Here is a 17191-nt window from a genome sequence, read left to right as displayed (position 1 = left end):
AAGTAACCTACTGCAACTTTTTGTTTGCAATCAGTTCTTAGCTCCAAATCATCATGATTTCACATTAGCAAGATAAGTAATTAAAACATTAATTGCTACAAAAAGAAAGATCGCATGATCATACACAACAGTACGATACCACCCAAAACCATGCAATAATAAGTACTCCCCTCATTTAATCCAAAAACACAAAATTCAAAAACCCAAAATACCCCTGAAGAACACAAAAAACCCCCAAAAAACCCTAGCTCACTAGAATCTATTTATTCCATATGAAACCATTTCCCCGTCACACTTGAGCAAAAAAAACCTCACAACTCCCACACACAAACACTCCAAAAACACACACTAGGTGGGGTTTTTCGAGTAAGATTGTCACACACATTCCACATTCACCATAGGTGAACCAAAATCTGCACCACCGGGGGGGTGTTGGGGGCGGGGGAACTTCACCAAGTTATGCGTGCAGGCGGGTGCGCAGCGCAGCAGACCCTCTCCGCGGAGGCCGGCGCCGTGCTGAAGCACTCCCTCGGCCTGGCCCGCCGCCGCGGCCACGCCCAGGTGACCCCGCTCCATGTCGCCGCCACCCTCCTCTCCTCCCGGTCGTCCCTCCTCCGCCGCGCCTGCCTCCGCTTCCAGCCCCCGCAGCACCCCCTCCACTGCCGCGCCCTCGAGCTCTGCTTCAACGTCGCCCTCAACCGCCTCCCCGCCTCCCCCCTCCACCACCACCACCCCTCCCTCTCCAACGCCCTCGTCGCCGCCCTCAAGCGCGCCCAGGCCCACCAGCGCCGCGGCTCCATCGAACAACACGATAACCACAATTCCATCCCTCACCACCAGACCCCTCTGATTTCAATCAAAGTCGAGCTCGAGCAGCTCGTCCTCTCAATACTTGACGACCCCAGCGTCAGCCGCGTCATGCGCGAGGCCGGCTTCTCCAGCACCCAAATCAAATCCAACCTCGACGAAATCACCTCTTCTTCTTCATCCTCCTCCGTCTTCCACTGCTTTTATTCCACCCCGAACTCTCCCCCCTCCCCACCCCCCCTCACCCCACCCCAAGACATTTCCTATTTATTCCACATCATGTCCTCCCGCCGCTGCAACGCCGTCATAATAACCGACAATCCGCCCACCGCAGAATCCCTCATCTCCAACCTAATCTCCCTCGTCGACCGCGGCGACGTCCCGGAACAAATTAAATCAGCGAGAGTGGTCAAATTCGAATTCTCTTCAGTGCCGCTGGCGCTGATGAATAAGGAGGAGGTGGACATGAATGTGGCGGACTTGAAGAGGAAGGTGGACTCCTACGCGGCTTCCGGGAAAGTGATCGTCTACGTCGGGGACTTGAAGTGGGCGGCTGACCCCGGGCCGGCTGTGAGCCACTTGGTCAGTGAGATTGGGAAGCTCGTGGCGTGGTATTCTGCATCGAGCTTAGTGAAGGTGTGGCTGATGGCGACGGCGAGTTACCAGACTTATGTGAAATGCCAGATGAAGCAGCCGCCGCTGGATGCGCTGTGGGGGCTGCAGCCCCTCTCCGTCCCCTCGGGCGGGCTCGGGCTCACCCTTACAAGGTTTGTGTCGATTTTTGTGATGATAATACGTTTTTGAGTTAGGAAAAATTGATAGGATTGGAAATAAAAATAATGTGCAGTGGGGGTGATTCGAGGATTGCATTCTCGGAGAATTCATCGCCGGTTTCGGGGAGGAAAGCGATGGTGCTGAAGGAGGAAGGAGGAGATGATGTTCTCACGTGTTGTCAAGAATGCAGATTGGAGTATGAGAAGGAGGCTTCGTTGGTTTCAATCCATCAAAGATCGTTTTTGGATAAAGAGCACTTGCCTTCTTGGCTCAAACCACATGCCGATAAGGTGTGTTTGTGTGTTTGTTTTTTTTGTGATTTTGTGAGATGATGAATGTGTTTTTTGATTGAGGGATGTTTCTTGTTTTTTGTAGGATGATTTGGATCAGTTGAGGAGGAAGTACAACAGGCAGTGCCAGAATCTGCATCAAAGCCATCTTGTTGGGAGGAATAGCCATCACTATCTGAATAAGAGCACCTTGTTTGGTGATTCGGAGACGATCTCGTTCGCGTACCCGGCTGTGAGGGCAGGCGCGAGCACCCTGCCCCGGTTCAGGAGGCAGCAGTCGTGCCATATCGAGTTCAGCTTCAGCAATGGGAGCTCGAAGCACGGGGCGGGGGAGCCTAATCTTGACTCGCTCAAGAGGATGGAGGACGCGGAGGTGAAGATCACGTTGGCTCTGGGGAGCTCGTGCATTGATGAAGCGAAACACGAGAGGGCTCTGTTGCGTGACTTGCTCAGGGAGAATTTGCCTTGGCAGATGGAAGCCATCCCTCTGATAGTTGAGGCATTGATGAGTAGTGATGATAGCAAGTTTGTTGTGTTTCATGGGAACGACAGTGTGGGGAAGCGGAGAGTGGCTCTTGCTGCTGCAGAGGCGGTCTTTGGCTCCTCGGAACGTCTCTTGATCGTGAAGACGAGGAGCCATGAGGATCATATTACGCTCGAAAGGGGTTTGAGGGATCATGATGGGAAGGTGGTTGTTCTTGTTGAGGATGCTGAGTTTGCTGATCCTGATTTGATCAAGTTCCTTGGTGATGGATTGGAGACCAATCGTGATTCGATATTCATCTTCGCCACGGATGGTGACACTAATGGAAGCTGCACGGGCGCAAGCCCCGTGATCCGGATGAGGCTAGAGTGCACACTTCCTCACCAAAAGCGAAAAGCAGAGTGGGAGTCGGGCGGGGGCAGGGGAAAGAGGAGGAGGGTTGAAACAGACGAGGTCTCCTCCAACGGCCTTGACCTCAACGTACGGGCTGATGAGGACGTGGGCGACTTGAGCCCCATCTCGAGCGACCTAACTCGCGAGATCACAATGGAGCCGCCCCACACTTCCCTCGCGTTGCTTAAAAGGATCAAGAAACGCGTGGAGCTGAACAGGGGATCGGAGCAGGACAGGGAGGCGAGGGGGGCGTTGCTGGCTGAATTCGAGAGAGCCTTCAACGAGGCGGGAGGTGGCAGCGGGCTCGAGGTGGAGGAGGAGGTGTTGGAGCATGTTTTGAGGGGTATGGGGCTGTACCTCAACAGCTTGTTTGGGAAATGGCTGAAAGACATTTTTCAAACAAGCTTGGATGGAATTGGGGAGAGGGAGAGGGAGAAGGTTAGTGTTAGGCTGTGTTTAGTAGGAGAGGGAGAGAAAGAAGAGGGGGATGGATTCAAAGGGACAAGCCTTCCTAAAAGGATCCTAGTTTCTTACATAGGTTGAATTGAATGAATCTACCTTGTAATATATTTCCTCTTTTCCTAGGTTGCAATTAGTGTTTAATTTCTAATACAATGTATGGCTTGTTTTCCACTGCTTCATTCCTTTTAGCCTATTTTTCATCCTAGTTTATGCAATGAGATAGAGAGGTCTATTCCTCCAACTATTGGCTGCCATAATTGGCTAAAAATATCCCCCTTTGATCAATGAATTTTGAACAAATCTTGCAATAATCATAGTTCAATCATTTCCACATATTTTTGGGTTGTTCACGATGGTCGGATCAGAAGATCAAATTGGTACACGTCAATGATTTGTCGATGAACACCTTGGATGTGTCGAATGTGTCGATTATTGACACACCTCAATGGACATTCACAAATATGAAATATATGCAAAATCTTACCATTTTTATGAATTTCTAATTCACTCGTGTTAGTCATTCACATATATAACAAGTATGTTACACAATCTCCAAACAGAGAAATTGATTTGGGGGCATGCATTCAAATGATTTTTAACATATACCTCTCCCCTTTTGAGAAATAAAAAACTCATTTTGATTCAACGTGGATTTTAGAATTGTGAAGGAATGCGAATGGATCAAAAGTTTAATTAAATTATGAGTAAAATGTGTTAAGTGTATATAAATTACTTACTAGTAAATATCTAATTGGACAAAATAATGGTAGATATCTTAAAATGGCAAAATGAATACTTTATTTCGTAATTATGAGGTATCTTAAAATACAGGACAATATTGATGGTTGATCAAAACATCATTTTATTAAAGTTAAGTATGTAATGAGCTAATCACAAATGTAAAATGAATCTAAAGTTAGGATGGAAAACTTTTTTTGTCCCACTATTGGTCAAGCAAAGAAAGAACATCAATTAATGATAATAGCTAAAGAGAAAAAGGTCTAACTATAGGCTAATCATGAAACGAAATTCTTTTTCTTATCTTAATTTTATTTAAATGCCACAATCTCCATTAGCACCTAGAAATTGGGACCAAAGTAGGTTTTCTCATGATGAGGAACATATGAAAAGTGAAATTAGGTGCAAATGATGCACAAAAAAAGAAAGATTTTATAAGCGATAATATGTGTTATTACTCACTAACCACAAAGGTTTCTTGAAGGCCTTTTCATAAAGAATGTCTTATATGCAGTAAATCACCAAATTAGATGACCACTTTTGACTGGTGTCATAATGTGTTGTTTAACATTATTACATATATATGCAACAAATACTTTGGTATAAATTTAGGCTATATACTTTATATGAACCTTATTTATAAATATGGCTCTCGTTTAATCCATGTCAGTATTTCCATTGTTTACATGATTTTTTATTATAAAACGTCTCAAAAATTATTATTTATTATATTGAATTTATTAACTAATTAAAAATCATTCCGCAGTTTGTTAATTTTCTCAAAAACTTCGTATAAATGAATAAAATAATAAATTGAACTCTGATTGTTACTATGTTATTTATGAATTGATAATGTTATTAACAATGAAGATATATAATCAAAAGAAATATTATATAAAACAAAATGATAATACTAAACATGGATTAAATTAAAATGTCGATCACATGTAGTACACCTTATGTGAGCATCGCACATAACACACTTCTCATTTAGTCCATGTTATTATTAATTTTATTTTATCATTTTAATTTAATTATAATATCTTATGATTGCATTAACTTTACAAATTGCAATTTGGTTTGGTCATCTTATTCTTATACTATATTACTTCAAATCATACTCACGAATGAAGCATATAGAAGGCAATATTATGGTAAAATTTCTATATGAATGCATGAAATGAGTGGATGTTCAAATATAATTAGACTCTCATAGTCAAATGTAAAAACAATACACTCTTCCACTAGATGACAATGCCACTTTTCAAATTCTCCACCACTTTAAATTTTCTATTGATTTTGTATATGTTGCATTGCATCATTGCTTTGACTGATCAAGAATACAATGTGATATGATTACATGAAGCGGCGTAGGTGGGAGAATGTCTCCATTTGATGGAGAAGTGTCATGATTTCAAATTTGAAAAATAGCAACATGATGTACATTCTGCAGAAAGAGGAGTACTCCATTCTTGTATATCATTTGTTTTTTTATTTGAAAGGAACTTATGATAACGAAATGATTATCGCACTTTCACATTGTATACCTTCAGTAACTATCCTCCACCGCCACCATATTTTGTAGTAGTATATTTTATTTAAGGTTATTTGTGGTATTTAAATATTTAATCTTTGATAATTTCTGATTTTTTTCTTTGAACTCTTATTTGTAAATTTAAACACATAAATTTTGGGGTTTTTTTTCATTCTGAATCTTCTCAGAAATTAACTTTTCACCAAACTTGTTACTACTTGAATACGAATATAATAAACATATATGTTTCCCGTTGAGCTGCAGTCCAACATCAAGAAAAAACACAGTTTTTGGATATTTTGGATAAAAAAAAACTATTTTGGTTTATTGTTTAAAAATTATGTTATAAAAAATTAATTTTATAATAAATATTTTAAAAATAAAAACTAATATTGAAGAACATTGGATCTCGTCCTATTGGCATATATAACATTTTTTCACTCTAAAAAATATTACTCCATAAGTTATATATATGACATTTATTAAAGTTCATATTACATTTCATTAAAGTTTCCTTAATTATCTCAAGTAAAATTAAGTTCCTTAATTGTCTTACAATTTCAGTATATTAATCTCAATATAAAATGGTAAAATGATATTAAATGTTTAAAATCAAGGATATGAGGCATTTATTCAATGATTGTATTTCGTAATACGTCTTGGGCTATAATATTGTATTAAGCCCAATAATTTATTATATGTAGCCTGTAGGTCTTTTGGGGTGGACAGTTTTAGTCTTTTAATTTCAAGGGTGATTCTTTATATATTCACTATAGCTACTTAGTTCAAAAAAGTAATAAAAGTAATCGAATACCCTAAAACCCCCAAATTAAATTCTTATTGACTAATAAAATTTTATCCAAATATATACTCCATTGAATATTATTCTTGTTCGATACTGCCATCAAATGATCAGCCCAACGTAATAACACTACCCAATTTAGCGAGTCAGCCCACTTTATGAATAGGCCCAATTGCTTATTGGCAAATCACATTAACGTGCAATAGCATGCAAATCACACTTTCAAATGACAATCATATGCAATAATCAATATAGTCCACAATCACATATCATATTCAAGTACAATTGCCTACAAACCCCGAAATAATAATAGATAAATAACGCTTGCAAATATATTTATGTGCAATAATCTGCAAATCACATTGGATACGTAATAACATAAATAATACTTGTGTACACTTTTTTATGTGCAAGTTACCTGCAACTATGCAAAGTTGGTAAATAATAGTAGTTGGAAAATCAAGTTTGATTGGCCAAGAATTCATACACAAAAATTTGTAAAGAATCGCTTTCTTCTTTACACTTTATAATGTAAATAAGGTTAGTTTAGGCTTTAGTTTTTTAAAAATTTTGGTAAGATTTTTGTCATATGTTGGACTTCTTTTTCCTTTAACTATCCACTTGTTTCATTGTTATTATTATTGTTTTTGGTAACCAAACTAATTAAAACTGTTCACTTGTTGATTAAACCGAATCAAACCTATAAATCCATTTCTTTCATTGATATATTATATTATTTCTTGAAGAATTGAAATGTTGAATCAAACCAGAAATATGAAACAATATGTAACTTTCACATGGTCTAATCTAATTCGGGCACATTTGTCGCATAGCCACAAAATTTTGAAACAAACTTCCCCAGTTCCCCCACTTTATTTTGACTTCACAATATTGCAAAACCAACTCTCTTCCTTTTTCATTCAAACTGATTGATAAATATATATATATATATACACCTATATATATATATATATACACCTATATATATATATATATATATATATATACATACTACTTTTGAGAATTAATAGTTAATTATATAGATAAATTGGACTAACCCGTATATGTTACTTGTTTTACACCTGGACCAATCACAGGCCGCCACATGGAGATGGAGTAGATTTGATTTTTTTAAATAACTTGAGAATATGCTCTTTTTCATCTATGAATTACTACTTTTATTCACTTCATTCTATTCACCTTCACCTTCACCTTCACCTTCACCTTCTACTTCTAATTTTTCTTTCATACTCCTTTTTTTTAAAATTTGAATCCTTATTTCATGGAAAATTCTCCCTCCATATGGGATGAAATTTCTGGACCAATTCAGATACTCATAATAATAAATACCACTAGTTATTATAAACAAAAATATCACATATATAGATTAGTTATAAAATATGTGAGGTGCATTTGTGTCCAAAAATGAAAATGAATTTTGTTGCAAAATATAGCAAAACACGAATAATGAACTATCTCTGCGACCGAAGCGACTAGAATTAACAGTCTTCCTTATCAACAATAAATGATTGTTAATTTCAAGTTGCTCAAGGTAGAGTTATACAAGACAAAAATTTAAGAAATAATAAGTTTGCTGGATAAGTACTTAGGTCGTTATGCTCTATGTAAGGAAGGTGTATTTATGATAGAGCACTACACAAAAAATACAATTAAATATAATATCCGCTACATTTTCTCGATCTACAAAATAATTGTAGAATAATTGTCTAAAAAATATACTCCCTCCGTCCCCGAATAAGAGTCGCTAATTTCCATTTTGGGTCGTCCCCCGTTAAGAGTCACTCTTCATTTTTACCATAAATGGTAGTAGGCCTCACATTCCACTAACTCACTTCACTCACATTTTATTATAAAACCAATATAAAAATGTGGGTCCCACATTCCACTAACTTTTTCAACCTACTTTTCTCTACATTTCTTAAAACTCGTACCCGGTCAAAGAGCGACTCCTGTTAGAGGACGGAGGGAGTATAAAATATAAAGATGATTGGAAAATGTCAGGTCAGAAAAAAAAACTAATTTATTATTTTCCCATTCAGCTTCCACGTGTGTGCCAGCATGGGCCCACGTAAGAAAAACAAGAGAATTCCCCATCTCAATCCTACGCCCCATGCGCACGTTAGCTAGATCTACGCAGACACATCTCGACTTCTTCCGCTTATAAATACTCCTCTGCACCAGAGAGAGAAAAATCTGAGATATCAAAAAAAGGGAAAAACAATCTCAACCGCTACCAGCTCAGTAATCGAAACCGACACACAGTGCGGAGGCGAAACTATGTGTTTTCTAGGCTGCGACGAGGACGAGACGGAGGTAGCGCGGCAGCAGGCGCCGGGATCCTGCCCTTACTGCGGCGGAAAGGTGCAGGCGGTAGACTTAACCAGCCGGTGGAGATTCTGTTTTCTTCCGATTTGCTTCAGATTCAAGCGCAAGTACTTCTGCTCGCTCTGCTCCCGGCGCCTCGTGTTGTACGATTTCTAGGCGGCGAATTCGATCGCGATTTTTGCGAAATTTAACCGGCGTTTAGTTGATTGATTGTTGATTGAATTTTGTGCAATTTTGGCGCCGTCCGCGGCGGCGATGAGGCGTTGCGGTTGTTTAGATTTAGATCTGCCGGCGAGGAGGTGGCGCTGATGTGTGTGATTCGTTTTTATTTAATGTGTTGTGTTTATGAATGTATAATTGTGCATGGACTGATTCAATTGTGAGAGAGTTCATCATTTTCTTTATCTTCTTCTACATTTGATTTTGATTTTGATTTTGATTTTGAAGAGAAATGTATATATTGTGTGTATGTATATTAGTATGTATATATGTATTTTTAAATGTATATTAGCTTCTACTTCCACCGTTGCAAAGATGATAGTTCAACTTTTCTTATCCATACAGATACAGTCTTTTGACATCTGGATATTCTGACAAAGTATACATATACATCTATTTACATACTACTATTATATTGGTAATTACTTATGTACATCTTCAATAATAATATTGGTATTTGATAATTGATTCATCTACATCTATATTACTACTATTATATATACTCCTACGCGTATGGTAGTACGTGTATAACACTAGTGTCTTATTTACGTCCACAAAAAGTATACAACTTTCTTTTTTAGACCTTAACTTATTTTATATTCTATCTGTCCCATAAAAATATCTTATTTTAGGATTTCATACAAATTTCAATATGTAATAGGTAAATAAGAGATAATAAAATAAAATAGTTGAAATTATGTAATAGGTAAATAAGAGATAATAAGATAAAATAGTTGAAATTGTGTAGTGGTGAGTGAGATCTATAAGTGAATAAAGCAAAAAGAAGAAAAAAATTTGATATAAATGGATATGATCAAATATGCTATATTTCGTAGACGGAGTAATTATTTTTACGATAGTAGGAGTAAAGTAATACTCTTCTCGGTATGTAACTCTACAATTCCAACACTCACAACATTTAATTTCAAGAAAAATTCACGAACATTTTGAAATTGGATCACAAACATCTTAATCACCAACTATGCTGGTGTTTAGGTATCATTGAGAAATTCTAAGTCATTAGTTATCTTGACTCTACTGGAATTTAAAATTTCCACATAAAAGTTGAATAATTTGCAATTTCGTTGGATAAGACTCAAGAAGAATAAAAATAAAATTGAACATAACTACAAATTTAAGGATATTGTTATTAATATCTATCATATATCAAGTTCAAGTTTTTAAGAAAGACAACATTGTGCTATCCAAATATTTTTGTTGGTATAAGGTGTGATGAAATATTCTCACCTATACTAATTATAGGCCATCAAGTATTTTTTAAATCCAAACATTTTTGCTGGTGTACATGGTTTGATAAATATTCTCACGTATACCAATTATATGCCATCAATTTATTTTTAAATCTTTATACAATGTTTATGTACTAGTAATTTCTTATACTACACCACTCATTCATATTATACATAAAGTGATTATTATATCCAGTGAGGATCTTTTAAAGTATTATTTTTGGTTCGAAACCTTAGTTTGATTTACTTTTTCCTTGCTCCCACCAAAATAGAAAAAAAGTACTTTTTACACGTTTTCAACATGGTGGTAAAATGATTATAACGTATGTCAAAGTTGGTCGCATTTAAAGCCAATAGTCAATATTGGATTCTAATATATTATTTAACTTTATTTGACTCATAATAAGGTTATTTTATTTTATTTATCAGGAATTTTCACGAGAAATTTCTTAATTTTTCTCGTTGATTCTTTCACGTTTCCTGGACCTACACCGACAAATCCAACCAACCAAAAGATTTTAACTACTTATAATACTACTTATTTTACTTATGCTTATGTATGCAATGACATAGTTTTCCTGTTTTATTTTGTTTTTTTATTTATTTTACATTATTTACTAAACATGCCATTCTCGTTTCTCATGCATGCATTTTTCAACTCGATAGTGGAAGGGTCATAAATTTTGTGAGTCCTAGTATAGTACTTATAATTGTAGGCCTAAACAAAGTTTTATAGCTTTTCCACATGTAAATATAGTTCTTAAAAAAATTAATTTTAATAAAGAAGAAAACCAGCCTCCATGTTCAGCAGTTATTTGACGCTAACAGTGATTTGGCAATTGCAGATAAATAATTATCGATGAATGATGATAGTGAATCCCAGATCTATAAATTTATTCCATTAATAGGCCGACATAAATTATCTTATCCTCATCAAATGTACAAGTAATCTTGGCCCTGGTTTCCAGGTATTTTCAACATTTTAATAATAAATCGTGATACATGTGGTGGGGAATAATTTAATTAATCACATTATTATAAAGGTTAATTGAATGAATCTAATCGGTTTCGGACTAATCCCATCAAATTATCGGGATATTTGGTTACAGCTATTCAGACTAACCATCAAATTTTTCTCATGAAAATAGTGATAGATGGACTTAGAATTTGTTGAGTTTGAATTGGGCCTACTATTAATCTCGTAGTCTTGGCCGGATTTGGTGCATTTGGATTTTTGTTAAGAATTAATGATTTTTCATTTATATGATGACTTAGATGAATGAAAAGTATCATACCAACTAAAACATGCTTCGTCGATTTGGCGCAATTGAATTCTCTTCAGGGTGATAATTTAATCTCGTTAGTTGCAGAAATTTGGTATTATTTTATTATAGAGAATACATTGATTTTTGTTCATTGTTGTCAACTATCATGTTCTGTTTCCTTTTCCCTGTGAGGCATGCTGCTAGTATATCCGAGATGGTGATGGATACACCCTCAAATAGCTCGTCGTTAGACTGGTTCTCGCCATCTCCCATTCCTAACAAGATCGTCTGAGCAATCCTGTACATCGAGATAGCAGCTATAACTCTAGCCGAGGATTCTGCATTAGAATATCTCTACTTTGATCCATAAATTCTTTCCCAATCTTTTCTGCAGTGTCCAAAAGGTTTTCTAGTGTTTCCTTGTGTGTTGCGCCTCGCACTCTCATGACCTTCAAATCCATGTCATCCCATTTTCGGTACACTTCAACTCCATCCCAAACCACATCTGCTGCCTTTCTTATGCTTTCTAACACTCCAGCTCCGTCTAGAGTTTCCTCGATAAGCTTCATGATGGGAAACCCCTCACTAACACAAACCAATAACTGGTTAGCCTTCTCGTCTGCAAAGTTGAGAAGAGCCACTGAAATGGCTGTCAAAGCAGAGACCAGCTATTTGGAGGTTCTTGAGAATGCAAGCTTGGGATTTCGCTGCTGTCAAATCGTCCCACTCCACTGAAGCTTGAACATTTCTTTAGAAGTTGGATAAGAGTCTCGGGCTGCCTTTTTTGACCTACTTGTATCAGCCTATCCGCCTCGTTGCAGATGTTCTTGAGGATTTTCACCTTCAAGTAAAAGAACATATTGCCTAAAATCACAAGAGAACTGCTCTACCAAATCTAGCAGAGAGGAATAGAACTAGTTTGGCAGCTGAAACAATGAGAATCTGAACTCCAATGCAGAAATTCAGAACAAATCTTACAGCATCACCAAGTAGCTTCTTGCACACGCGGTTTTGAACTTGAAACGGAAGTCATCTGTGTTAGGAATTCTTGTATTCATCTAATGAGCGCAGCGGAAATTGCATACAAGAATAACAGATCTAGATTCATAATCATATTGCAAGTTGAGCACGTAATACACAACGGAACTAAATCTTACTTGTTGTTGTGTTTTCTTCTACGATTGTGTCCTGCAAGTTGAATCCACTACTATCGAGGTCCACGTGTATTCTGATCCGATGCAGGAACAATTCCTCGGTACAATCGCTATATAGAGAAAGCTAGGAATTCTCTACAAAGCTTTACGTATTTTCTCTCTAATGTTACGATATTTCTCATCTCCCACAATGGAGAATAAATAACCATATATATAGACAAAGAGTCATTAGGGTTTCATGATTGTTGGGCTTATGGACTAATTATAATTGTAGTCCAACTATAATTATTTAATCCATATTAATCTAATCTAGCCCATATCCTTTCAATCTCCCACTTGGACTAGCATTAGATATAATACGCAGTTCCAACTTTGTACCCTTGAGCGGATCAAAATACACTTATAGTGTGACCCTTTAGGCCCTCATTATCGACGACGATCTAATCGAAGTCTGCACAAAACTCCTAGACTGCGTTGGCAGCGTAGCTCGATATATGACGGACGTTTACGTGAATTCGGTAAACAAGCCTTTACACAAAGTTTATAGTAATATCCTTTCATTCACGAACCACCCGATTGAGCCTAAGATTTGTCATGTGTCATCCAAATAGCTCAATCACTTTATCTCATCTTTATTAAATGACCCATTCGATCATATTCAATTACTTTAATTGAATATATCTTTGCATTGGCCAATGACTTAATGGTCAAGTAATATAGAGAATTTGAGTGTTCTCTTGAAATTCTAATCGAGGAATGAATCTCATTCTTGGCTCAACTACCATTTCCATTTATCTTATGATGTACCCAACACAAGTCCGTGTCTTAATCCTCCGAGGGGAGGCAAAGCGTTGTACAAGGTCAAAGCACACCACTCAACAAACAAAATGTGTAATGACCTCAGATCCAAGGACTATTACATACTTCATGTACTAATAAACTGTAGACACTCAACAAAACAGTTTAATAGTAGGGTATACCAATACTCTCCAAAATATACCATGTGTCCATCACGAGTATCTAATATCTCATAGTTGTGAGAACAACTACATTCTCGAAGAATATGATGCAAACCCCATGCTAACCTATAACATATCACCAATATCCCATTCTTGATGATCATTGGTTAGGGCTATTTTAGAATTATACTATATCATTAATGTCTCACACCATTAACAACAGTCATAATTCAAGGGAACAAATATTTAGAATAAAATCAAACATTTAAAACAATTATTCCAATAAGTGTACAAAACCCATAGGAAATAAAATTTTCATATAATGTGATCAAGTAATATTGTCTCAACACAAAATGTTTCTAAGACATATAAAACTGTAACTCCCACTGATTCAAAGCCATCTACCAACATGCATAACACCTAAGCTCTCAAAGTGCTTGTTGTGTTTTGCTATACATAACGGTTTGGTGAAAGGATCAGCCAAGTTATCATCAGTGGGTACTCTTTCTAATTTTATGTCGCCTCTTTCAATTATTTCTCTGATCAGATGATATCTTCTGGGAACATGCTTGTTCCTGTTCGTAGCTCTGGGTTCTTTTGCTTGCGCAACAGCACCAGTGTTGTCACAATACAAAGGTATTGCACTATTGGCACTCGGAATGACACCCAGTTCTTTAACGAACTCTAACAAAGCAACAGCTTCTTTGGCAGCTTCAGATGCAGCAATATACTCGGCTTCGGTGGTGGAATCGGCAGTTGTACCTTGTTTGGAACTATTCCAACTCACTGCTCCACCATTGAGGACAAAAACATATCCAGACTGAGACTTATAGTCGTCATGGTCTGTTTGGAAACTAGCATCAGTGTACCCAGTAACTGATAACTCTGGTTGTCCACCATAGACTAAGAAATATTCTTTAGTCCTTCTAAGGTACTTAAGAATAGTCTTAACGGTTTTCCAATGTTCCTCACCGGGATTTTGCTGAAATCTGCCTGTCATGCTAAGCGCATAGGCCACATCTGGCCTAGTAGAAATCATGGCATACATAATAGATCCTATAGCCGAAGCATACGGGATCCTTTTCATGTTGTCTCTTTCTTTGTCATTAGAAGGACAATCCTTCTTTGACAATACAATGCCATGTCCCATAGGAAGAAAACCTTTCTTAGAATTCTCCATTGAGAAGTGCCTTAGCAACTTGTCTATGTAAGTGGATTGTGATAATCCCAACATCCTATTCGGTCTATCTCGATAGATCTTGATTCCAAGGATGTAGGAAGCATCACCCAGATCCTTCATCATAAAGGAACTAGACAACCATTCTTTCACGGATTGCATCATGGAACGATCGCTTCCCATAATCAAGATGTCATCAACATATATGATAAGGAAGACAACGTTACCATTCTCGCGTTTACTATAAACACATGGGTCCTCTTTGCTTCTGACAAAACCAAACGATTTGATTGTTCTGTCAAAACAAATATTCCAACTCCTCGAAGCTTGCTTAAGTCCATAGATGGACTTCTTTAGCTTGCACACTGCATTCGGCCTTTCTTTCGATACAAAACCTTCTGGCTGTGTCATATAGACATCGCCTTCTAATTCTCCATTGAGAAATGCGGTTTTGACATCCATTTGCCAAATGTCGAAATTGTAGTATGCAGCAATTGCAAGTAATATCCTAATGGACTTGATCTTAGCAACTGGCGAAAAGGTTTCATCATAGTCAATGCCTTCGCGCTGACTATAACCCTTTGCCACTAACCTAGCCTTGTAGGTTTGTACTTTGCCATCAGCATCTCTCTTCTTTTTAAAGATCCATTTGCAACCTATGGGGTAAACCCCATCTGGCAAGTCAACTAGTTCCCAGACTAAGTTGAAGTACATCGAGTCCATTTCAGATATCAAGGCTTCAAGCCACTTCTCTCGATCGGTGTCCGACACCGCCTCGGTATAGGTCTTAGGCTCATCATCATCTAAATCAACTTCATCATCTTGGTTCTCAACCATTAGATTCAGTCTCTCAGGTGCACGACGAATCCTTCTAGGCCTATTGAGTTGGTTTTCTTCTGGCTCGGGCTGTTCATTCTGATTGTGAGTAGGCCCAGGAATATCACTATGATCTTCTTGAGGTAGAGGTGATGCAACTATTGTATCATCTTGTATTTGATGCATCTCATTGTCTTGAGGAGGTTCTTCGAGAGTCCCTCTAAGGTCTCCTCTAATAGTATTTTCCCCTCCCAATAGATCATCAAAAACTCCCACTGAGTTATTGTTCAAACCATTTGACAATACATCATCCTCATTGTTAACTTGTGGTTCTTGAATTTCTTCAAGATCTACTGTATTTTGACCTTGTTCCTTGCAGACATAACTGTCTTCAAGGAACGTCACATTCCTTGATGTTATCACCTTGTGATTTTCAGGACAGTAGAAATCGTATCCCCTAGTTTGTTTAGGATATCCCACAAAGTAACACTTCTCACTTTTAGATTCCAACTTATCAGTCATTTGTTTCTTAACAAAAGCTGGACAACCCCAGGTCCGCATATAGTTAAGACAAGGCTTTTTGCCATACCATAACTCATATGGTGTTTTCTCAACTGATTTAGATGGAACTCTATTCAGAATGTAAATAGCAGTCAATAAAGCATGACCCCAGAGAAATAAAGGAAGACTAGCTAAACTCATCATGGATCGAACCATATCTAATAATGTTCGGTTTCTCCTTTCAGATACTCCATTCATTTGTGGTGTACCAGGAGGTGTCCAGTCCGACTGAATTCCATGCGATTTCAAGTAATCAAGAAATTCTCGGCTCAAGTATTCCCCTCCTCGATCTGATCGAAGAGTTTTTATACTTTTCCCAAGTTGTTTCTCAACTTCACACTTAAACTCTATAAATTTCTCAAAGGCCTCAGATTTGTGTTTCATAAGATACACATATCCATACCTTGTCAAATCATCAGTGAAAGTAATGAAGTACGAATAACCACCTTTTGCTTGAGTTGGAAACGGTCCGCACACATCTGTGTGGATCAACTCTAGCACATCATTAGCACGCACCCCTTTCCCGGAAAGTGGCTTATTAGTCATCTTTCCTTTGAGACAGAATTCACAAGCACCATATGATTCAAAATCAAATGAATTTAGATAGTCTAACTTTCTCAATCTCGCTATCCTTTTCTCATTGATATGACCAAGTCTACAATGCCAAAGATAAGTAGCATTATCCGTATTACATAGCTTAAGTCTTTTATTTTGCACATTGAGAATATCCCGTTTGCATTCAAGCATATATAATCCATTCTCTAAAGAGGCATTTCCATAAAACAATCCATTATTAGAAAACGAGCACCTGCTGTTTGCAAAATGGAAGGAAAAACCTTCGATGTCTAACATCGGAATGGAAATAATATTCTTTGAAATAACTGGAACGAAATAACAATTATGTAAATCTAGTCTATGTCCTGAGGGAAGATCTAATCTATAAGTTCCCACGCGTTCGGCAGCAACTTTTGCTCCATTTCCAACACGTAGGTCTACTTCCCCAGGCCTCACTTTCCTGCTGTCAATTAAACCTTGCACATTATTACAAATGTGTGAACCACAAGCGGTATCCAATACCCAGGATTGTGAGTTATTCATAGACATATTTATCTCAATGACAAACATAGCTGAGCTCCCACTCATTGCACCTTGTGCCTTGA

The 17191-nt window shown here is 37.5% G+C and overlaps 1 protein-coding gene across 1 annotated transcript; it reads left to right on the top strand.

The window, feature by feature from the left end:
• The first annotated feature begins 307 nt into the window (after positions 1-307).
• LOC121786352 (protein SMAX1-LIKE 4-like) lies at positions 308-3389 on the top strand. Its single transcript, XM_042184969.1, has 3 exons — positions 308-1574; positions 1655-1871; positions 1957-3389. Exons 1-3 carry the CDS (start codon positions 460-462, stop codon positions 3289-3291), a joined length of 2667 nt encoding a protein of 888 aa, XP_042040903.1. The 5' UTR covers positions 308-459; the 3' UTR covers positions 3292-3389.
• The last annotated feature ends 13802 nt before the right edge of the window (positions 3390-17191 follow it).

The sequence above is a fragment of the Salvia splendens genome, chromosome 22 (assembly GCF_004379255.2).
Source record: "Salvia splendens isolate huo1 chromosome 22, SspV2, whole genome shotgun sequence".
NCBI lineage: Eukaryota > Viridiplantae > Streptophyta > Magnoliopsida > Lamiales > Lamiaceae > Salvia > Salvia splendens.
The sequence above is the reverse complement of the archived record's forward strand: the minus strand, read 5'-3'. Positions and strand labels throughout refer to the sequence as shown.

Bases quoted from the DNA above. Each gene is read 5' to 3' on its own strand.
- LOC121786352 (XM_042184969.1), top strand. From the start codon at position 460: ATGCGTGCAGGCGGGTGCGCAGCGCAGCAGACCCTCTCCGCGGAGGCC. The intron at 1,575-1,654 runs GTTTGTGTCGAT...AATAATGTGCAG, and splicing joins CTCGGGCTCACCCTTACAAG to TGGGGGTGATTCGAGGATTG. The intron at 1,872-1,956 runs GTGTGTTTGTGT...TGTTTTTTGTAG, and splicing joins TCAAACCACATGCCGATAAG to GATGATTTGGATCAGTTGAG.